Below are 23747 nucleotides of genomic sequence, written 5' to 3' on the forward strand. Positions count from 1 at the left end.
AACTCTCCTCGGATGTTTGGGTTTTGTTGCTGTTGTTTGATGCCTCTCTTTCACAGTACTGGTTTCCTCAAAATGTCTGATTTGGGGATGTGTTGAAGACTGCCATTTGTCTGTGTGTGGATGCTGTTTCTGTGTTCACATCCTCCAGGATGCTGTTTCTGTGTGTCACATCCTCCAGTGAGTGTGGAGTAGGGGCAGAGCGTGTTGCTGGGCAAGCTGTACTGTTAGTTTGTTTTCTGAGTGAAAGGGCCACCATCCTGCCTGGCCTGCCCGGCCCCAGGCCCAGGGCTCACTGCCCCAGCTGCTGTCTCCCACTGCTTAGCACAAACACAGAATGGGGAAGAAGCCGCCTGTTGTGGCCACGCTGAATGTAGCTCCCCTTGAACACTGTGGCAGTTCCCTTCCCTCCTTGTATCCATTGGCTGTGGGCTCCAGCACATTTTTATTTTGTTTGGTTTTGTTTGTTCGTTTAAATTTTTTAGAATCTCTGTTTAAAGCAATTTTACAGTTATGACAAAATTGAGAAGAAAGTACAGAGATTTCCCGTATCTCCCTGCCCCCACACAAGCATAGCCTCTTCCCCATCATCAACATCACTCCCCAGAGTTGTACATTTTTTACCGAGGATGAACCTACACTGACACATCATAATCCTCCAAAGCCCATAGTTGACCTTAGGGGTCACTCTTGGTGTTGTATATTCTATAGGTTTGGGCAAATACATAATGACATATATCCAGTCTCCTAATACCCTACGGAGTGTTTTCACTGCCCTTAAGAATCCTTGTACTAGAAACCTTTTTTGCTTTTCAGCCCTCTCTGTTCTGACTTCCATCACCACACTCCATCTAAATTTGTGTGTGTGTGGAGGGCAGCAAGAGCATCTCTGTTGCCACATCCCAGAGATGCTTTTTAGTTGTCATCTTCTTGATTCTCATCAGTATCAAGGAGCTGACCACCCATCATTGAGACTCTGCTGGCCTTCTCTGACCCCAGACTGCTCTGAGGCCACTCTTCTGTTGAACTTTTCTGTCAGCTTCTCACTGTCGATGTTCTCCCAGAGCTTGACCATGGCCATCTTCTCATTCTGTATTCCGATTGAACTCTGCCGTCCCGTCTGTGGCATAACGCTCCCAGAAGTGAACTTTTTGGTCCTTCCTCACCGTCTGCCCTGCTGCCACGTCCGAGTGACTTGTCTCCCACGCACCAGGCACTCCCTCACCACACGCCCCGCAGTCAGAGCCCCTCTACAGTCCACACAAAATCCGAGGAGACCTTGAAAATGAATCCATGTACATCTGTTCCCTTATACTCTGTGGCTTCTCATTGTATCTAAACTAACCCAGGTGAACTGACCTTTGCTCACATCTCCATATTCATCTTATGCTACTCTCCTCTGCAGTCCCACTGCATGAGCCATCTTCTGATTTTTCACAAGCACCAGGCTCCTTTCCTACCTCACAGTACTTGCACGTGGTTTTCCTTTTTTCCTGGAAAATGCTTGCTTTCTTTCTTCTCCCTACCCTTCATCTCTGTAGTTTTACTCATTGCTTGGTTTTGCAGACAACATCCAATTCTCTGACACCAACTCGGTGTCCTGCAGGTCTGTTCAGTTCTGACACTACCTGGAGTGGGCACAGACCCCACCGGTTAAGGGCTCAGTCTGCCGGGACTGCACCCACTTCAGATGTCAACCACGAATGGGTCCTCAGGCTGCCCATGCTTCTGCCTGGCCAACTACAAATTTGGGGGTTCCTGTGACCCTCCTCACATTTGACAGTTTGCCAGAATGACTCACAGAACTCAGAAAAAGCACAGCACCTAAAATTACAGTTATTAGAAAGAATGTAACTCAGGAACAGCCAAATCGAAGAGATTCATAGGGCAGGTTATAGGGGTGGGTAGAGAGCACAGCTTCCACTCCCTCTCTGGGCATGCCCCCTTCCCAGCACATGAACATATGTGTTCACCAACCCAAAAGCTCCCTCAAACTTCATGGCTCCTCATTTCTTTCAAGGTTCCATTACAGAGACGTGATTAATGAACTCAGTGTCTAGCCATCTCCCCTCCCCTCTGGTTGTTGGGTGGGGATGCAGCAGGGAGGGCACTGAACATTCTAGCTCTCTAACATGTGATTGGTTTTTCTGGTGACCAGCCTCCATCCTGAAGCTATTTGGGTCCCTCCCTCCCATGAGTCATTCATTAGGATACAAAGGACCCTCCTGAATTACATTTCAATAAACCTGTTCTAAAAAAAAAAACAGCTCATTCAGACCCAGAGACCCTGCCATTTTTTAAATTATACCTAAAACTGTGTAAATCAGTTTGTACAAAAAAAACTATTAAAGATATATATATTTTTTTAATTTTTAATCAAATTTAAAAGTAGCTCATTCCTTTTTAATACTGAGAGATATTTTGGGACACCTGGGTGGCTTAGTCGGTTAAGCGTCTGACTTCAGCTCAGGTCATGATCTCACCGTTCATGAGTTCAAGCCCCGCGTCGGGCTCTGGGCTGACAGCTCAGAACCTGCTTCAGATTCTGTGTCTCCCTCTGTCTACCCCTCCACTGCTTGCACTCTGTCTCTTGCATCGTCTCAAAAATAAACAAACATTAAAAAATTTTTTTTTAATACTGAGTGATATTTTATGTAAAGATCAACCACAATTTATTTCTTCTCTTCTTGATGGAGATGGACATTTGGGCTGTTTCCAGTTTTTGGCTATTATAAATAAAGCTGTTGTGAACATTTGTCTAAAAAAGTGGGGAGGGGGACACTCCTGTCACTCAGAAAATTTTAAGAATTTTAGGGCCTCTGTGCCAGGAACTTAGGACAGAGACCAAATAAATACATTTTTTATTATACTACACTCGTCCTTCAAAACTTGGCACAGCATCACTTCCTCCAGGATTTCATCCCAGAGCCCCAGAACTAAATGGTCTTCCCTTATTCTCTCCCATAGAACAATACTATTTTTCATCGTGGTCCTTCTCACAGTTTTTTACTTGCTTCATATCTGTGTCCACAGTTAGACTCTTAAGCTTCAAGAGAGCAGAGACGCTGTCTCTCGTCCGTGCACACACACACACATACCTTCAGTACCTAGTACACAGTCATTTGCAAATATATGTGGAAAGTAAACTAAGCCTTCAGGAGAACAGCAGAGTCTTGAGGAACCATAGGCACCAACCTCTCTGAGGGAAGAAAGCTACTGGTGCTGGTTGATGGCACACTTTGAAGGGATGGAGAGGCTGCATGCTAATTCAGTAGCTCCAGTTAGCAGGTGTATTCTTGGAACATGTGTACAGAATGAGATGACCCTGCTGCTAAGCACCAGCCCGATGAGGAGCAGTCTCTTCTGCTGCCTGGTGGAAGACTGAATGACACCATCAGAATTGACTGGGGACATCTTTAGAGACCATGGAATCTGGTCTAGTAAACAAGGACAGATGGTGGTGTTGTCACTCCTACCTTTTGAAAGTGGAACCTTTGGAAAAGAATCCAGAACTTTGTTTATTTCTGAGTTTTGTTTTAAGAACTAGGAATGATGATGATCTTTTAACTGAGAATAGAGTCCCTTTTATGAGCATGGGGAAGAAAATATTTTCCTCAAGCAAGTTAACCAGGTCCCAGAGGATCTACATGAAAATAAGGGGGAAAGAAAGGTATCCAAACGATCCTAAGCACTCTGAAAAATAGCTCAGATAACACAGAAGAGAAGTAGATCGGGATGTTGTGGGGGCGCTCAGTGATTCAAGTGAGAAAATCGGTGTAAGTTGAGTTACGCAAAGTATTTCCAGACTCAGGCACAGTGACATAAACTCTAGATTGTGACAAATCCATTAAACCCTCTTTATGTCTTAATTAGATGCTAATCCAGGCTCTAGTAGGAGCCTTGTGTATGAAGACGGGAATAATAAGACCCACTTGCTTGCTCCGGGAATTAGATGAGATCATGTGTGTGAAAGGGCTTTGTATCTAGGAGTGAGTGCTAGAGTGGTTAGGACGACAACTGGTAGTAGTAAGAAGAGACCCACTAACACTCTGTGGAAGTCTTTGTGGCTGGAGTCATGGGTGCTAGGGCAGCATCTGAGTGAGGTTAAAAAGGAGAAATAGGTGACATCACCTCACCTGGCCAAAAGGAGAGCATGTAACGGGAATTTCTGATGTAGGCAAGATACAATGTACTTGTAAAACGTAATTATCTGAACTTCTGCTAGACCCTTGCCAGACTGACAACAGACATTTTGACAAACCCATTTCATGTTCCAGAAGATAGAAGTGATCATGGGTTCCTGCCGCTCTGGATCTAATTCTGACCAGAATGATGAGTGTAAAATCACAGGAACATGGGAAGAAGCAGTGGTATCTCTGCTTTCAGGTTAGCTTGGAGGTCAAAGCCAGGCCAAGAAATGCACAGATAGTTTTAGAAAAGCCAGACTTGTAAGGGCAGGAAAACATGACCATTAGTTAATAGTCATGCCATGCCCTCTGGATGGAAAGTTCAAGATGCTCTCAAAAATGTCATTCTAGGGGCGCCTGGGTGGCTCAGTCGGTTAAGCGTCCGACTTCAGCTCAGGTCATGATCTCACAGTTTGTGAGTTCGAGCCCCGCGTCGGGCTCTGTGCCGACAGCTCGGAGCCTGAAGCCTGCTTCAGATTCTGTGTGTCTCTCTCTCTGTTCCTCCTCCACTCTCACTCTGTCTCTCTCTCAAAAATAAAGTTTAAAAAAAAAAATGTCATTCTAGCTGCACAATTAAAATTAAGCTGGTGAGAAAACAGAGAGATGCCCCAAAAGCTGAGCTCTCACACAAATTGTGAGTTTTCTGAAGACCTATATAAAAGATAGGAAGAAAAACCTAGAATTAAGAAATGGATTTTTTTTAGAATAGTCTCAGGAAAGTGCAAACCTTGGATAAGCAGGAGCAGGTGTAGGATAAAAAGACAAAAGGATTCTTGTTTTCTCCTCAGGTACCATGCTGGCTGGAAGTAAGAGACTCCGCCTAGGGCTAGTGTCCTAGGTTTAAAACGAGAAATACACTTTGATGATCTTTGAGTGACATTGGCAAAATGTTAATAATTTCCAAGGATAAGTAATAGACACAAAGGAATTCACTAGATCATTCCCTCTACTTGTGTGTTTGTTTGAAAATTTTCATGGTATAATGTTTCTTTAAAATTACATTTACATAGAAAAATCTGGGAGACAGTTAATAAGAGAGACTGCAGTAGGGTGAAGACTGAGTTACAGCACCACCAGTACATAAGTTAGCGGAAGGAAAAAAAAAGGAGGTGTATCAGCGAGCGCCGCGTTTTTTGAAATAACTAGAATTTTTGTTGTTGTATTGCCCTGGGAGAAATCATGCACATACCAGCTTTGAGGGACAATCACTGTGAATTGGTATGCTGTTTGTGTCGCTTCTTAGAAAAGCTGGAACTGGTGGAAGCAGCTGGGTTTTTGGTGTTTTTAACAAGTCTCCGTTGAAGACAGAAGCCCCACCTAGGCCTAGGGGGACAGGGGACACTGAGCTGCCCTGGTTTACACCTCTGGCTTGAGGGTAGTCCCAGGAGAGGCCTCTGAGTGGTACCAGGGTGCTCACCTCTGAGGACAGCCCTGTACTCAGCTACATCAGTAGGGTCTTGGCCAACTTGGAAACTGTTCTCATTCGCTTCCTGCCCTTATATGTGGATATGCTGCCTCCTTGTGTTTCTATTAGAATAAAAATGTAAAAAAACAGGATTGTGCAGGGAAACCGAGAAAGACGGGTTACTCAGACTCCCTTACTGCTTCTTCCTCTTCTCCCCAACTTCTCAATAGTGGGGTGCCCCCGCCCAGGACATCTTTCTGTATTTGTATTCACTCCCTGGGTGATCTCATCCAGATTTATTACTTCAAATACAATATGCAGGTGACCTTCGAACAACACAGGTTTGAACTGTGCAAGTCCACTTATACATAGATTTTTTTAAAACAAATACAGTGCCGGGGCGCCTGGGTGGCTCAGTCGGTTAAGCATCCGACTTCAGCTCAGGTCACGATCTCGCGGTCCGTGGGTTCGAGCCCCGCGTCGGGCTCTGGGCTGATGGCTCAGAGCCTGGAGCCTGCTTCCCATTCTGTGTCTCCCTCTCTCTCTGCCCCTCCCCCGTTCATGCTCTGTCTCTCTCTGTCTCAAAAATAAATAAACGTTAAAAAAAAAAAAAAAAAAAGCAAATACAGTGCAGTAAATGTAATTTATCTTTCTTTTTTTTAATATTTATTTATTTATTTTGAGGGGCGCCTGGGTGGCTCAGTCGGTTAAGCATCTGACTTCAGCTCAGGTCATGATCTCACAGTCTGTGAGTTCGAGCCCCATGTCGGGCTCTGTGCTGACAGCTCAGAGCCCTGGAGCCTGCTTCAGATGCTGTGTCTCCCTCTCTCTCTCTCTGCCCCTCCCCTGCTCATGCTCAGTCTCTCTCTCTCTCTCAAAAATAAATAAAACATTAAAAAAATTTTTTTTAATATTTATTTATTTATTTTGAAACAGAGAGCACGCGAGTCAGGGAGGGACAGAGAGAAAGGGAGAGAGACTCCCAAGCAGGCTCCACACCATCAGCACAGAGCCTGACGTGGGGCTCAATCTCACGAACCACGAAATCATGACCTGAGCCAAAATCAAGAGGCAGATGCTTAATTGACTCAGCCACCCAGGCGCCCCTTATGATTTTCTTAATATTTTGTTTTCCATACCTTACTTTATGGTAAGAATACAGCATATAATACATATGTATATAATACATATACAAAATATGAGTTAATCAGCTGTTTATGATGTCAGTAAGGCTTCCTGTCAGTAGTAGACTGTTAGTAGTTAAGTTATGGAGGAGTCATAATTTATACGTGGATTTTTGACTCTGCGGGAGGTCAGCCCCCCTAACCCTTGTGTTGTTCAAGGGTTAACTATGTACTAATGACTCCAAATGCCATCTCCAGGCCAGACCTGGCACCCAGCCTTCAGACTCCTATATCTGCCCACATCATCTCCCTTTGGTGATTAGGCAGATTCTCAGAATTCAGACTGCTGTCCTGGACCTGCTCCACCCAGAGCCTTCCCTGTTTAAGTTGATGGCAAGTTTCTGAGGCCAAAATCTCTGACTTCTCTGTTCCATACCCTACATCTAGCGCGTCAGGAAATTCTGTTGTCTCAACCTTCCAATTATGTCAAGATTTCCAGAGTGCTTTTCACACTCCTGTTACCAGAGCTTAGCTTGAGCCACCATCATCTCTCCTAGGCTGCTGGGCTCCCTACTTCTACCATCGCTGCCCTATTGGTCTCCTCAGCATAAGTTAAATCATGATACTTCTCCACTCAAATGCCTGTAGGCCTTCCATGGTCTGCGTCCCCTTCTTTGCCTTTATCTGTGACTTGACTCCCCCTACCCCAGCCATGGTGGCATCCTCAGGTTCCTCAAGCAGCCCTAGGTATGTCCTTACCTCTGGGTGTGTGCACGGCTGAGCCCGTCACCCAGGCCTGTTTCTGTAGACATCCCCTGAGCCACCCCCCACACCTCCTCCAAGTCTTGCTCAGATGTCACCTCCTCAAGAAATAAGGCTCACCCACTCTGACCATACTGCTTTATAGTGCCATTGTCACTCCCGAACCCCCTTGCCCTGAACCCTCTTTTTATTTCTGTTTCATTTACTACCTTCTAACATGCTCTGTAATTTGCTTATTTATTTTATTTACTTTTTAGCTCCTCCTGACGGAATGTAAACTCCATGGGAACACCAGTCTTTTGTTCAGTTCATCAGTGTATTTTGTGGGCCCAGAACAGGCCCTATCTCAATAAAGTATTGATTAAAGGGTAAATAGAGACTGTCAGGGAGGAGGAACAGACCAGCAGTGTCAGGACAGCCAAGGTGCCCAGCAACACAGGAACTGAAGGCTCTCGCCTGAATGATGACTCTGGAAGCCCCTTCTCTCTAGTCAGGGAATCCATTGGAAGGGTCTTCCCTCATTCATGTCAGGGCAGTGGTGGGCTGTGGGAGCCTTGAGGTTTCTACTTGAGAGAGGGTGGAAGTTCAGTCATCCTCACACCTCAGAGTGCCCTTCTCCAGCTGGCCTGAGGGGCCTGCCTCCGGCCCACACTTGGGTACTTGGAAGCCGACCCCATGCTACAAATGCCTTGTGTTTGCAGATGACAGAAGTCACTCATTCTCTCTGCTGTCAGGGTAGCTTTTCAAACCTTCCACACTTGGTTTACAGATGAGAGAACATTGAAAGCATTTGCAGTTACAAGACCACTGGGAGGTATTCTCTGCTAATACTTTTGAGAAAGTTGTAGGTTTGAGGTTGACTTTATTTTATAAAAATTATATGAATTTATTTTGTAAAACTATAGTTGAATATATTATTATATAGAAGATTATTTCTTGTGTATTTACCTCTTCCTTATGAAAAGCTGGTTGTTACTGTAATAATTAACTTTTCTCGTTTTGTTAGACTTTATCAGTAAAGGCTTGCCAATTCAGTTAAATGGCATGCTTGTCATTCATTATTATTATCCTAGAACTGTTTTTCTTACTTGGGATGAGCCATGACAGGTCATTCCAATAAAAAACCCAGTGGGAGGTTGCAGCTCTCTCCTGGTGCCTTGTGGGGACAGTACTGTCCTGATGTAGGACAGGAAGCTCAGCTTCTGAGAGTCTTCTCACACTGGCTTCCTGTGAACTAGGACATGGTTGTGATGAATCATCAGAAAGGTGCTTGGAATTGGTATTGGGAGGGCACTCCCTGCCTGACCTGCAGTGTGGGTGACAGTGCTGATTCTGGGGGCTGGGATAATAATTCAGTACTTTCCTTTCTCACAGTTGTTTCCTCTCTTTGCTCCTGGTGGCTGCTGTGGTTTGGAAGATCAAACAAAGTTGTTGGGCCTCCAGGCGTAGAGAGGTAAGCCTCAGTGGATGGTTCGCGAATGCCTGTAAGAGCTTCTTCCTTTCTGTTCCTCTAAAGCAAGTCAGTTTTAGCTATTTAGTGATAATTGAAAGACATACTGTAGGGGGAGTAGTGCTGCCCTTTCCGCAAAATGTGGTCAGTAGATTTCAGTTAGTGCTATACAGAGTATAATTAATTCTGCGCCATGTGCTTTTAACTTTCTAAAAGGAAACTCTAATATTGACTTGCAGATTTCAGCTCTACCCATATTCTACCGGCACTCTGTCCTTAACTCAGGCAGGAGATCGGAGGGCTCAGTAGCAGAGCCTTTCACAAGAACGAAAGTAAAATTAATGAGCTAAGCATCTCAGAAATATCTCTTCACTCAAGGAAAGATAAATCGGTGTCTAGCCTAGTTAAGTTTTTGCTTGAGTTTTATTTTTTAGTGAGTCTTGATTTATTTCTAGTGCTGTGTTCCAAAAGAAATACCAATAAGTCAAGAAAATATTTATAATTGACAAATCAAATAAGTAAACTTGGTTAAAAACTACAGCATAAGATCTTTGTTTATCATAACTTTCACCGATATTATTTGCCTTCTAGTCATCCTGTCTATTGCATCGTTGCTAATGGAAGGGCACTGAGATCCAGACTGACATACGCTCCTTGATTTTCTGTATCTACTCATGCCCTTTTCTACATAAAAATTGATCTGGGGGCACCTGGGTGACTCAGTCGATAGAGCGTTCAACTCTTGATTTCGGCTCAGGTCATGATCCCAGGGCTGTAGGATCAAGCCCCACGTCAGGCTCCGTGTTGAGTATGGAACCTGCTTGGGATATTCTCTCTCTCTCTCTCTCTCTCTCTCTCTCTCTCTCCCCCCCTCCCCCCCTCCCCCCCTCCCTCTCTCTCCCTCTCTCCTTCTCCCCCACTCGTGCGCTCTCTCTTTAAAATAAAAAATTAATTGTATTAAAAATTGATCTGTAGACAAGATTTAGAAGAGAACAGGAATGTGTGAAATCAAAACTCATAGGCATGCAGCACTGTTCACTGAACATTAGTGTCTATAATGAGGTTAGCATAGGCTCCAGGATATGGGCCTCTTCCTGGGGGCCATGACCGCTTTTCTGACCCATGTAAAGGTATTGTTATCATATAGATAATGTTGCATCCTTTTAATTATCATTTTTAAAATTCAGTGGGTAACATATTCAGAGGGATTTTTCAGAGCTGTGTTACTAAGACATCTTAAAATCCTGATGAATTATACAGTGTTCTGAAAAAATGTAAGTTATCCAAATGGAGTAAGAAAGAAAGAAATGGGAAGCCTCAATAAACCAGTGGCCAGGGAAGGAATTGAACTTGTCAAAATATTACTCTCTCCACAGAGGGCATTACCCAGAGATTTTTAGTTTGAGGTGAGCTTATATAAATAATACTAGTCTATTTTTTCCTTGAGTGCTTATGAGAATTACTTATTTCCAAAAGACATAAACTGTTCCCAAGAAAGGGAAAAGATGGAAAGCTTAAAAGAGTCCTAACTCATTATATGCATAGAAAAGGCCAGTCATATAATGACTGTAGGTGCAGCAGTCTAATTGACCAGTGTAATAAAAGGATCATTTCATACCAGAAAACCTATTGGAATAGGTTATATCAGTGGGTAAATATAGAACCTAAATCTGTAGTCGTGGCCAAATAATCATGTCATCTTTTATTGAAATTCAACACCCATTCCTAGTTTAAAAACAAAACTCTTAGTAAACTCAAAAATATTGCCTCCTTGTTAACACTAGAAAGGATATCCAGATAACCAACATCACTCGTGATAAGAAAATATTAGAAGTTATGCCAGTAAAATCCAGACAAGTTTGTTACAATAAGAGCTGACATTTGAACATTTCTAAATTCCAGCCACTGTTCTCAGAGGTTTTATATAGATTAATTAATTTACTCCTCACAACAATCCTATGAAATAGTTACTGACCCTAGTGCTCTCTCACAGATGAGGAAACTGAGGCTCAGAGAGGCAGAATAACTTGCCCATCATCGCACAGTTGTACTCATGTTCTCTAATACCTGGTCTGTGTCCAGGTTTCTCCAGCTGTCTCAAAAGATATCATTTTGGACTTGATTTGTTTGAACCAGGGAGGATGAGGTACTTCTAATACGTGGTATTCTCTAATAAAATCCCTTAGTTCTCGGTGCATTAATGCTTGCTATGTTGATCAATAGCAACTTCTTCGAGAGATGCAACAGATGGCCAGTCGCCCTTTTGCCTCCGTAAACGTTGCCTTGGAAACAGATGAAGAGCCTCCCGATCTTATTGGGGGGAGTATAAAGGTGAGAATGTGATTCAGAAGTCCTGAAAACCTGTCCAAACTTATGCTTTTAAGTCTGGGAAACCACAGAGAACAAGAGCCTTATTCTGTTGCCTCTTAAGGTTTTCTCTCTCTCTCTCTCTCTCTCTCTCTCTAACAATAAGGTGACACACTGATGTTGTCAGGTACTCTTTTGCTTTCATTTTTCAGTTTTTCATTCATGTCATTAAGTATTCTCATGTTCGAGGGATTTTAAAATATAAATAATTTGTCTCATAGTCTTGGAAGTATCCTGTGGCATAATACTTTAAAACTTGTATTAGAAAAGAATAAAATTGAACCATTGTTTTTTATTAGCTTAGGAAATTTTCTTAAAGGGGCAAAAATCATTAATTCACTATGCATTCCATGGAATGTAAATATTACTGACCTCTCCAAAAAAAAAAAAAAAAAAAAGTGGTGAAGAAAGTGATAAAAGTTTCTCTTGACAAAATGATGAAATATTTCAGATATTCTGGGGAAGTAGTTATAGATCCTAAATTTTCAAATACTTATTAAAGCATTACTGAGCTCATAGGAAGTGGGTGAAATTCCCAGGGAATACTCTCCTATCCTTCCCCACAAAAAGAAGAAATCATGAACCAAAACCAGAACCAAATATGTTGTGAAGTGGTGCCAGATTGGTCACACACCACGACTGCCAGCTGAGGTAAGTGCATATCCTCTCTGTGGGAAAACATCCCCAATTCAGCCCTGTAGGATCCCCACAGATCAAGATCAAGCAATCAGAGATCACCAAGGACAAGAGAGAGAAGCTAGTAGGAAAAGGAGTTAGCAGGCACCGTGGACAGTGGGTTTAGACAGGACTTCACATGTTAGAGTAGACCTCTAAAGAGTATAATATAGCTCTGTATGAAATGTTTAAAGACTTGAAAAGAGAATTATAAAGATGAGGACACCATGAGTCAAGAATGACCAGAACTGCAAAAGAACCAAATGGAACTGTCAGAGATGGAACATACAGGGGCACTGGCTGGCTCAGTCAGTAAAGCATGTGACTCTTGATCTCGAGCTCGTGAGTTTGGGCCCCCTTTGGGTGTAGAAATTACTTAAAAATAAAAAATAAACTTTAAAAAAAAGGAAATGGAGGTGCCTGGGTGAGTCAGTCAGTTGAGCGTCCAACTTCAGCTCAGGTCCTCATCTTGTGGTTTGTGGATTTAAGCCCCGGATTAGGCTCTGTGCTAATAGCTTAGAGCCTGGAGTCTGCTTTAGCTTCTATGTCTCCCTCTCTCTCTGCCTCTCCCCCACTCTCAGTGTCTCTCTCTCAAGAATAAATAAAACATTTTTTTTAAAAAAGGAAATGGGACATATAGTGGTTAAAATTTTTTAAATGACTCAGTTTACATGTTAAACAGCATGTTAGACTCAAAGGAGAACTTTTGAACTGGAAGATGAATTTGCAGAAACTACACAGAATGCAAGACAGAAAGACCAGGAGATGGAACATATAACAGATAATAAGAATATGGAGTATAGGGGTACCTGGATGGCTCAGTTGGTTAACCGTCTGACTCTTGGTTTCGGCTCAGGTCATGATCTCGTGACTTCGTGGGTTCAAGCCCCATGTGGGGCTCTGTGCTGACAGTATGGAACCTACTTGGGATTCTCTCTCTCCCTCCCTCTCTACCCTACCCCCACTTATGCTGTCTCTCTCTCAAATAAATAAAATGTAAAAAAAAAAAAAAAAAAAAGAATATAGAGGATAAAATGAGAAGACCTAATATATATTATATATATATATATATAGGATGATTGCCACAGTGTGGAACAATTGGAACCCACGGGCACTGGTAGTGGGGATGTGAAATGATGTAGCTGCTGTGAAAACCAGTTTTGTTCTTTCTCCAAAAAATAAAAATAGAATTATCATATAATCTAGCAATTCCTCTTCTGGATATATACCTGCAAGAATTAAAAGCCAGGCCTCAAAGATACATTTGTACACCCATGTTAATAGCAGCGTTATTCACAATAGCTAAAAGGCTGCTAAGAGCAGCCCTAGTGTCCATCAGTAGACAAGTGGGTGTGTAAAATGTGGTCTATACATACAATGGAATATTATTCAGTCTTAAAAAGGAAGGTAATTCTCACACCTGCTACAACATGGGTGAACCTTAAGCAAAATAAGCCAGTCACACACAAAAAAAATACTGTATGATTCCACTTTTATAAGATGTATAGAGTAGTCAGGTCCATAGCAACAAAGTATAATGGTGGTTGTCAGGGGTTGGAGGGGAAGGGGGAATAGGGAGTCACTGTGTAATGGGTGTAGAGTTTCAGTTCTGCAAGATGAAAAGACTTCTGGAGATGGGTGGTGGTGATGGTTGCATAACAGCATCAGTCTACTTAATACCACTGAAGCATACACTTAAAAAGGGTTAAGATCCAGGATGCCTGAGCGGCTCAGTCAGTTAAGCATCCAACTCTTGATCTCAGCTCAAGTCTTGATCTCAGGGTCATGAAGTTCAAGCCCCGTGTTGGGCTTCACTCTGGATGTGAAACTTTAATAAAAGGCGGCGGTGGGGGGAGGTGTTAAGATGGTAAATGTTATGTGTATTTTACCACATTAAAAAATAACTAGGGAAAAAAAAAGAAAAGATACTTAAAGGAAATGACAAAGTGACAGCCTGTGACTTCTCATTAGTAACACCAGAAGCCAAAGGAACGTGGAAGAGTGTCTCCAAACAACATAAAGAAGAGAACTACTAACTTAGAATAGCGTGCCTGGCAACTTGGCCTTCCAAGAATGAGGATAGAATGAAGATCTCTTCCAATTAGAAGGAAAGCTGAGTTGGCCACCAAAAAAGTTCTGTACAAACGAAATGTCTAAAGGATGCGCTAGAAAAAAGGAAAATTTACCCCAGAGGGAAACTGAGGTATAAGAAGGAATTGTGAATAAGTGAAATGGTAAACATATACATGAATCTAAGCAAACATGATAAAATAACAATTTGTGGGATGTAAAAAAAATAGACAAATCTTAAGTACTAAGCAGCACCATATGTCATATATCAACAGCATATGACTCAGTTGGTTGCTTCTTAAAACACTTTCTTGACTCTCCTTCCAGGACAGCACACTCTCACCTTCTAGCTGCTCTTTCTCAGTGTTCTTTGTTCAACCCTCTCCAACTCCCCACCTCTTTAACAGTGGTGCACATCCAGCCCAGTCTTTGGGCCTCCTCTCACTTCTTTTACACCAACTCCTTTGGTGACTGTTGTAGCCCTATTCGAGCTGCTATAACAAAACACCAGAGAATGGGTGTTGTAGAAACAAGAGAAATTTCTCACAATTCTCAAGGCTAGGAAGTCCAGGATCATGGTGCTGGCAGATTCAGTGTCTGGTGAGAGCCCCCTTCCTAGTTCATAGATGGTGCCTTCTCACTCTGTTCTTACATGGTGGAAGGGGCTAGGGAACTCTCTAAGGTCCCTTTTATAAGGGCAGTAATCAATCACCTCTGAAAGTCCCCACCTCCAAATATCATTGTATTGGGCATTAAGATTTAACATATGAATTTTGGAAGGAGACAAACATTCAAACCACAGCAGTGATCTTTTCCATCGTGGGTTTATATTTAATACCATGATCTCTGCTTAGACCTCTTCTGTGAGCCTCTGACTCCTATATCCCATTGCTTACTCAGAGTTCCCACTTGGATATCTTAGCAGCCATCTCCGAGTTAACATGTCCAGAGCTGAGCTCTGGATGTTACTCCCCACACCTCTTCTCTTGCATATTGCCCCCAACTCAGTACATATCACCTCCATCATCCTAGCTGCTCAGACCAAAATCCTGGAGTTGTACTTGGGCCATGCTTCCTCTCATTCTCATTGGACAACCAGTCCATCAGAACATGTCTTTGGCTCTGTCGTCAACTACTGAGCACACCTCCACTGTTGTCACTGCCCTTTCACCCACCCCATCCTTCCCTGTGCTGCAGCCACCATAGTTCTGGAAGTTATTTTCTTCAACCAAATTGAAGAAATGAATGGCATATTTGGGATATGACGGGCAGAATTCCGAAGATGGCCTCCAAGATTCCCATCTCATGGTTTTTCAATCAGACACTACTCTAGGTACTGTTACGAAGGGATTTTGTAGGAGTAATACAAATCCCAAGGTAGCTGAGACCATAAGATACTGAGGGAGTTTTTTCTGGCTGGTGGCAGGAGAGGAAACATGAAAAGGACTTGGCATGCCACCACTGATCTGAAGCTGGAGGGGCCATGTGAGGAGACCTCTGGAAGAGTGATCCCCTCCAGATCACCAGCAAGGAAATGGCAACTTCAGACCTACAGTTGCAAGGAACTAGAGTCTGCCAGCCACCTGAATGTTTTTTGAACAGATTCTTCCCTAGAGCCTCCAAATAACAGCCAGTGCAGATGGTAACTGGGCTTCCACCTTGTGAAGATAAGAGCTGAGATCCTTGAGAACTTTGTGAGATAAGAGCTGAGAGTTTTCCAGAACTGATGGAAGAGATGAATATACTTTTATCTCTAAGCAGGGAACTCTAACAGAGCTCGCCCAAACTCCTGACCTACAAAACTGAGAGAATAAATAGGTGCTGTTGTAAGCAACTAAGTAATTTGTTACACAGCAGTAGAAACTAATACAGAGGGCATATTTAAAAATCACCTGTGGGGCACCTGGATGGCTCAGTCAGCTGAGCATCCAGCTCTTAATTTAGGCTCAGATCATGATCTCACAGTTTCGTGAGTTCAAGCCCCGCATCGGGCTCTTGGCTGTCAGTGCGGAGTCTGCTTGAGATCCTCTCTCTACACCCTCTCTGTCTCTCTCAAATAAACTTAAAAAATAGATAAAAATCACATGTGAAGGCTGCAGTATTAACACGTGAGAAACACCGTTTTAGTTAATTCTTTGTTTTCTTCCACCAGACTGTTCCCAAACCCATTGCTCTGGAACCGTGTTTTGGCAACAAAGCTGCTGTCCTCTCTGTGTTTGTGAGGCTGCCTCGAGGGCTCGGTGGAATCCCTCCTCCCGGGCAGTCAGGTGCGTATGAAGGCCAGTGACAAACCCGAGAAGTGTGAACTTGGGTGTAGAGGCGACAGTGAACAGTAGGCTCATGCCTACCTCATGTCATTGTAAGGATTCGGCAAGATGATCCCATTGTGCTTGGTGTTCCCTAAACTGTCTTTCCTGAGGTCACGGTTCTTTCCCAGGGACGATCCAGAGTTCCCTCCCTGCACCAGCTCCCTCAGCCTCTCTGTGGTGTTGATGCTTCCGGCCACACCTTCCCTTGCTGCAGTGTTTTGCTCAGCTCTGTCTCTGCCACCCCTCTCTTGTCTCTTTTTCCCTTACTCAGCCTTGAATGCAGGACATCCCCCCTCCGTCCATGCGTTCTTCCTCAGTCATCTTACCTACTCTCATGGCTCTCCTCCAAGCTGGACACTCTCAGATTGGTATTTCTAGCATGACTGCATTTCTTTTGCTTTTTCACTCTGTTTCAAATATAAGGCAGAAATAGCAATTATAACAACTTAAAGGAAGTTTTTAGAAATGTACTCGTAATTGTACCATCCAACACCCAACTATGTTCATTGTCCTCTTTCCTTTCCAGCCCTGACCAGCAACTTTATTGAAATGATTGTATAGATCTAATTTTTTCTTCTTCTTTTTTCATACAACTCATAAACATTTTTATAGATTACTACATAACGTTTTACCTCTGTCTTCTATGCAGTTCTATCAAGTATAAATCATAATTTCGATAAATATCCTCTTATCAAACACTGAGATATGAAATACAGTTTTGGAAAAATCGTGGAGTACTTTGGAGGGATGCCTCAGACAATATGCACAATATGTTTTACACAGCTTTTAATTGAAATGATGGGGGTCAGGGTTGCCTTAGCCAAAGAAATCCTTATGTCTGTGATAAAGTGTGTCCCAGAATCCTTGCCCAGCCCCTGAGCTCCACAGCCCCCGAACTGTAGCCCTCAAATTCAGAGGCGCCTCCAGCCAAGCTTTCAAAATGGTTTCTGGGTCTTCATGAGGAAGGCCTTTAGGCATGATCAGGCCAGGATTTGTCATCTTCATAGGGTAACAGCTTGATTTGCCCTCACCTAGGGATGTGAGTTCAGCTCCTAACTCGGCTTTACCTGTGTTGAGGGTAGAATGACCCATTAACCTGAACTCTGGAGCATGGTCTCCTGCTGTGTCCCAGCTCAGCAGACTTGGCCTGTGCTCCCTAAGAGCAAGGCCCTGACTGCAGTAGGGAAGTGACAGGCTTGTGGCCTTTTCTGCCCTGCCCTTTGCCTGATAGACCCCATCCTGTTCAACTCCTGATAAAAGCCTGCACACCACCTGAGACCCACCCCAAGTGAGCCCATCCCTGCAACCTCTTCTGTACTCCCAATTTTAGATGGCTCTTCCTCAGGACTCTGAGAGTACCCAGCTCTGCCTTTGCTAGAACAATGTCACTGCTGTGGATTCCCCAAGCGTGCCAGGCACATGCCTCCATTTTATAGGCTCAATGAAGTGGAGTGACAAGTGGCACTCCCATGGCTCCTGAGAACCTCAGCGGAGCGCTGAGCCTGCACTGGCTTGTTCACATGCACGGGGAACCCAGCTCCCAGTACAAAAAGGAGAATGGAACCACTAGTCCCTAAAGCACAGGTGGTAGAGGTGGTGGGGTGATGAGCCAGGTACTGTTCTAAGATTTTTATGTGGATTCACTCAGTGACTCCTCACACAGGCCCTGTACTGCTATTGTCCCCATTTTGCAAATGAGGAAACTGAGGCATGGGGCGGTTAAAGAACCTTGCTTATTCCAAAGCCTGGCCCCAGAATGTGTCCTAACCTGTGTCATAGGATAGATACAAAAATAACCAGTGTTGCCTGAGTTATGTGGAATGAATCTGAATTTACTCAAAAAGAGTGCTGCTTTTTCTTGGCACCCTTTTTGGAGGCCAGCAGGAAAAATTTACCACTTAAAGCACGGCTGCAATCTTATTTAAATGCTCCGACTGCCAAGCAGAGTTCTTTGCTTCATTGATCTACTGAACAGCATGCTACATCTTTTGTGTAAAAAGTAGGGAGGGGAGAACAATATGTATTTGTATTTGCATCAGTAAATCCTGAAAGAATATATACAAACTAATGAAAGCAGAGCTCGGATGGAGGGAGGTGGGAGGCACAAGGCGGAAGGAAGACTTTTCCCTATATGCTTTACTTATTTGTTTATTGCACTCCACGAATGTAAAAAAAAAAATTTTTTTTTTAAATTATTTTCAAAAACAAAGCAAGCTGCTCCTTAACACGTGTTCACGGTGGGCTCTCCCCAGGTCTTGCAGTGGCCAGCGCCCTGGTGGACATTTCTCAGCAGATGCCAATAGTGTACAAAGAGAAGTCAGGAGCCGTGAGAAACCGGAAGCAGCAGCCCCCTGCGCAACCTGGGACCTGCATTTGAGGCTGGGCCAGGGACTCTCCGTGAGTGAGCGAGCCAGGTGTGGCGTGCCAGTGCCGTCTGCAGGGAGGGGGCAGGCGGGGAGATGCTGTGCGAAGCGGGCCGAAGACTGGAAACCCTCGAAACATCTGACTCCTCTGCATGTTCACAAGCTTTCTTTGCCGGTTTCTCCCATCTGTGCTCCAGCATCTAACCTTTTACTTTTGCATAGGACATCACTGATTTAATTGCAGGTCCAGGGGTGATCCAGTTGTTGCTGGAGGAGGCTGGGGTATAGAGCCAGTGAGGGAGCTGGGAATGACACTCAGGTTCACTTGTGGAAAACTGCTCTTGGGGCCGTCTCAACTTGCAAAAAACAAAAGATGTAGTGTTTACAAGTAGACATTCACCATCCATCGTTCTTGAACGTGGTCTTTTAAAAATTAGTCAGATGAATGAATTTGTCCTCATCTGAAGCCTGCTATCTTTTTTAAAAGATGTGCTACTTATTCTTGCACGATGTAGGCAAATCTCTCTCTTCCAGGGAGTAGCTTTTTTCTAGTTGAGAATTAACAATGGTCTGGCTCTTTTGAATCATATCAAACTAAGGTAGAAGGGAGCTATTTTAAATGTCAAGGTCAGCAGTGTTAGAATGTAAACTGATGTAGTAGGTAGTTTTCTATAGCAACTTGATTAATTTAGTCTTAATCCATTTGAAATTTTCTCCCTCTGTCTTTCTCTTCATCTCTCTCTCTCTTCCCCTCTCTCTTTCTCTTCCTCTCTCTCTCTCTCTCTCTCTCTCTCTCTCTCTCTCTCTCTCTCTCACACACACACACACACACACACACACACACACACACTAAGTGCCTAGACTTTAAATAGATCTAGCAATTGGGAAGTTAGTAAGCCTGTGTTTTTACATAATTGCATTCCTACATTCTTACAAAATTTAAATAGCTACCATTGGCAATCTGCTGTTTTTCTAAAATCTGATTTGCAGCCAGGGAAAGAATTTTCTCACCCCAGGGAACGTTTAGCCTAGCAGCAGGGACTGAGAGGAAAGCAGAAGTGACCAAACTGTGAAAGCTCCTGTTTGTGTTGTCATCAAATGGGCCCTAAATAAGGTGTGGTTCTCGTGTGCCCCCTGCCCCTCTCCCCAACTCTAGACCTGATGTTTGCTCCAGCCCTTCTGGCCACTCCTGCCAGGACACCACAGAGGAAGGGACTCGTTCATGTTACACGTCTCCCTTGAACAGAAAAGAGCATGACAGCACTTGGGACCCCTGCACCTAAAAGCAACAGTGTGTTCCTGTAGCCTGCTCAAAGATGGTGGGTCATCCTCAGGCTGCTGGTGGAATCGCACACCCAAAGCCTGGAGAAGGACCTGGGATCGTTTGCCCGTTCTTCTCCAGGAGAGGCTCAGCCCCGCTCTCCCATCCTCCTTCCCAGACCTGGGTGGTGGCTATGGGCGGGGCAGTGACCACTGTGGATGATGAAAAGCACATGGAGGAAATGGATGAGGAGGAATAACTATGCCAAGTGGAAAGTGACCAAATTTAAGTGGGGTAGGGCAGTCCTGCTCTTCTCCCCAGGCCACTGCCTGGGTGTCGTGTTGTCCCTGTGTATGGTGCTCTGTATTCTGGCATTATGCAGCAGCCTCCCCAGGTCTGTATTCTGCTTCAAAACTTTGGAGTTCTCTGACATTACCCCATAGGGATGGACCTTTAGACGACAAAATGCTCAAGTTTGTGAATTTGGAGAAATTAATACTGAAAAGGGCAAAGACTGCAGCATTTCACCTTTAAATGCAGTGCCTAGAGCAGGAGTGCTGTGTCTTCCCCAGCACCAACCCCTCACCCACGAAGAGCTGCCTGGAAAGATGTTTTCAAGGAAGTCGAACCATAAAACACTGTCTGATGCACAAAACACCTCTACTTTGAGACTTGTCTCTCAAAAAGCTGCTTCTTCACATCATTGGTAAAGAGCAGACAATTCTAGAAAAGACCCCTTCTCTTCCAAGCTTCCCACATCCCTGCTCCACACCACAGCACCCACAGAGCCTGCCACAGAGTGGCGCTTTACCCCTATAATTGCCATGAGGCCTCTTGGCCAGAGAGAAGGAAGCCCCTGGAGAGGGACCTCCCATAAGGAAAATCCTTGTTTGTTCGAAGGACCAGTGTTTCTTTGGCCAAAGAAGTCTCTTCCCCATGGGTTTCCAGGCCTTGAAATAACATGTACTGTGTCCCTTAGCCACCTGGATATTTTATTTTTTTCTAGAAGATAGTTTATTTTTTAAAAGGAGCAAGTGATATTTAATTTTGCTCCAACAGTGGAGAAACAGCTGAATCCACCTGCTTCTCCTTTGCAGTCAAGAGCAAAGAACTTCCTCCAGACTCAGGCCAGAGGAAGGGAGTGGCAGGAGAAAGAGGCAGTCAGCTTAGGAGCCAGTTACCAGGAGGGAATCATCTGGAACTTCAGAGAAATGCCTGCGTGTCACAGGAGAGCCTGTATGTAAGTTAAAATTGTCATGAAAACATCGATGTTGCACTTGTACATAATTATACAGTAGTGTCCAGAATGTTCATTCAGAGTGTACATAAAACAAAAAACTATGTTAATGTATTTTTATTAACTGTAACGGTGTCTGAGTTTTACCTAGTATATTTTTGTGCCACATACTGAATATCCAAGTTTGAAGAAGTCCTCTCGTTGGGCCCTGATACATTGATAACAAAGCCAAAAAAGGCACCCCCATCATGCCAGTGTGTCCAAACGCATCTGGTACTAATTGGACGACTCTAAAACAGAAATTGTCAGTACACAGAGGAGAAATCAGGCATTGAGCCCATTTAAACAGCATTGTGTGAGGAGACGCAAAGGCAGCGGGAAGGTCGCTGTCACTGTTGTTGGCTCTGCAAGTGCATCATGAATCTTTCTGTTAGCCTCTTGGTGCTGTGCTTGGCCAGCAATGACCCATCTTGTTCTGAGGACTGTTTCTCTTGGTCTCTAAGTTCAAAGACTATATCAGATTTTCCAAAAGGGGGTTTTCCAGGATGTATCTGTTTGGTCTAAAATTTTAATGACCATTTCCCAGAACCATGGTTTCCTATCCTGAAAACTGGGGGTGGGAGTAGGGTGGCTAGTTCATTGATAAATAGTTCCTGTTCCCTCCTGGAGAATTACACACCCCCTGGCCTCCTGTCTGCCCCCTACTCCTGCACACACACAGTTTGGGGAGAAGTCTGCACTTCCTGTGAGATCACCTCTAAAAGGTGGGAGGAGTTGTGAGCTAACCTGGAAGAAAAGCAGCCCTGGACAGAAGACTGTCAGCAACAGGAAAATACCAGAACTTATGTGGGTGAGGCCCAAAGTGCAATATTGCAGACACACCAGGAAGTCTGGGGCGGACGGATGAGAAGACCAGAGCACTATCGGTAGGAAAAAGACATGTTACCTTTTCAGTGCATCTCTGTCAACTCAACGGAGTGTATCTGGGGAGAGGGTGGAGACTCACTTCCTTGGGTGCTGGTGTCATTTTTGAGAACACCTTTGATCCTTTAGTTTCTAACATCCATCCACCCATTCAATGAATATTCACTAAGCACTAACTAACAACCTAAGCTAACACTAGGGCAGTGACCAAGATGGAAAAGAAGCTTTGTGGAATTAACAGCAAAACCCAGCTCAAGCCCCTCATCCCAAGAGACCTCTCCTCGTGGCAGTTCCTGTGAGAATTGGCCACCCTGAGGACAAACCCAGGAAGGCAGGGGTCTGTCCTCAGGCCGTGCACCAGCTCTCAGTCTGAAATGTTTGCCCAATTTACCAAACCACGAAAATCACCACGATGGCAGGCCCGCCAAGAGACATTTCCCCGGAATCGTTCAAACTCCTAAGCACCCTCACCTGCAGGGAGATGGTTTGAAGTGGAGAGGAAAACTGGCGCCTTCGCTTTCAAAGGCAATAATGGGATCGACTTTCAGTAACTGAAATTTGTGCACAAAACATTCTAAACACTAGTGAAGCCTGTTTTGTTGAACTAATTCTGGCTCTGGAAATGTTTTTGTTTTATAGGTATTTACGGTTATTGTTTTGGGTTTTTTTTTTGTTTTTGTTTTTGTTTGTTTGGGTTTGGATTCAAGCTTAGTTTGTTAATATGTATAATTTAGCATCTATTGCACTCATGTAAATATGGAGTAAGTATTGTAAACTATTTCATTGCTGGGGACTGTGGGTGTTATACATACATTTAGGACTGAAATTTTTGGTATTTTTTGTATTGTAAAATAACAGCTAATTTAAGCAGGAACAAGAGAATTAAGGGAGGTCTGTGCATTTTAAACACAAATGTGAAGAACTTGTATATAAACAGAAGTAAATACTATAATACAAACTTCCTTCTGAAATAAAAGTAGATCTGGTAAAAATGTGGTTTTTGCTCTGAGTGTTTAATTTTGAGTTTGTTTTATTTCATTCATTTTTACAGTTTGGTCATTAGAACCTTAAGAAAAGGGAAACAATGTTTAAGATGATTACCAGTGTTCAGACTGTCTCAGAGGCAGCACTTGGCATTCAGTGAAGGTAAAGGTGTAAAGTCAGCAGGGTGGGCACCTCAGACACCTGTTGGGATGAAGGAGGTACAGAGAGCCCCACACAGCTTGTGAGCAGACTCCCAACATCCCCACTGTAGCCTGTGTTGCCCTTGAAACAGCAGTGGGGGGAGCAGCTCTGCCCGGGCCCGGGGCGGGTCTTGGGTTGGGCACAGCCCACGCGGAGGCCAGAGCCACCCAGCTGTCCTTGGTCTCTCACCTTCTCATTCTCTCGCGGGTTCCTGAATGTTTAGGTTTTCCAAACTGCTAAATCTCAGGTATGCCAACAGGTTGAGGACTCCACAGCCACATTGTTGTCCTCGGTTTGAATTTTTGATGTTCTTTCTATCCACAAAGCGTTGTCTGTGAGTGCGGCTCCTGTGCTTGGGGCAGGGTCAGAACAGTGCACTTCGGCACCCTGGTGTGGAGTGCAGGAGCCCTAGAAGGATGAGATCAGCATAA

At 44.0% G+C, this 23747-nt stretch overlaps 1 protein-coding gene across 4 annotated transcripts in view; it reads left to right on the top strand.

The window, feature by feature from the left end:
- ATRN (attractin) overlaps positions 1-23123 on the top strand; it is a 159825-nt gene extending 136702 nt beyond the window's left edge. Inside the window, exons 26-30 of one of the 4 annotated variants that reach the window (XM_027069653.2) lie at positions 8850-8928; positions 11149-11256; positions 16190-16304; positions 18599-18760; positions 19866-23123. In XM_027069653.2, the coding sequence (XP_026925454.1) occupies positions 8850-8928; positions 11149-11256; positions 16190-16304; positions 18599-18723 (427 nt within the window). In that variant the 3' untranslated portion in view covers positions 18724-18760; positions 19866-23123. Of the gene's footprint in view, positions 1-8849; positions 8929-11148; positions 11257-16189; positions 16309-18598 lie in introns of all 4 variants that reach the window. The other 3 variants (XM_027069654.2, XM_027069657.2, XM_015078127.3) reach the window with 3 other exon arrangements.
- Positions 23124-23747: the final 624 nt, after the last annotated feature.

Source organism: Acinonyx jubatus, chromosome A3, assembly GCF_027475565.1.
Source record: "Acinonyx jubatus isolate Ajub_Pintada_27869175 chromosome A3, VMU_Ajub_asm_v1.0, whole genome shotgun sequence".
Lineage (NCBI taxonomy): Eukaryota > Metazoa > Chordata > Mammalia > Carnivora > Felidae > Acinonyx > Acinonyx jubatus.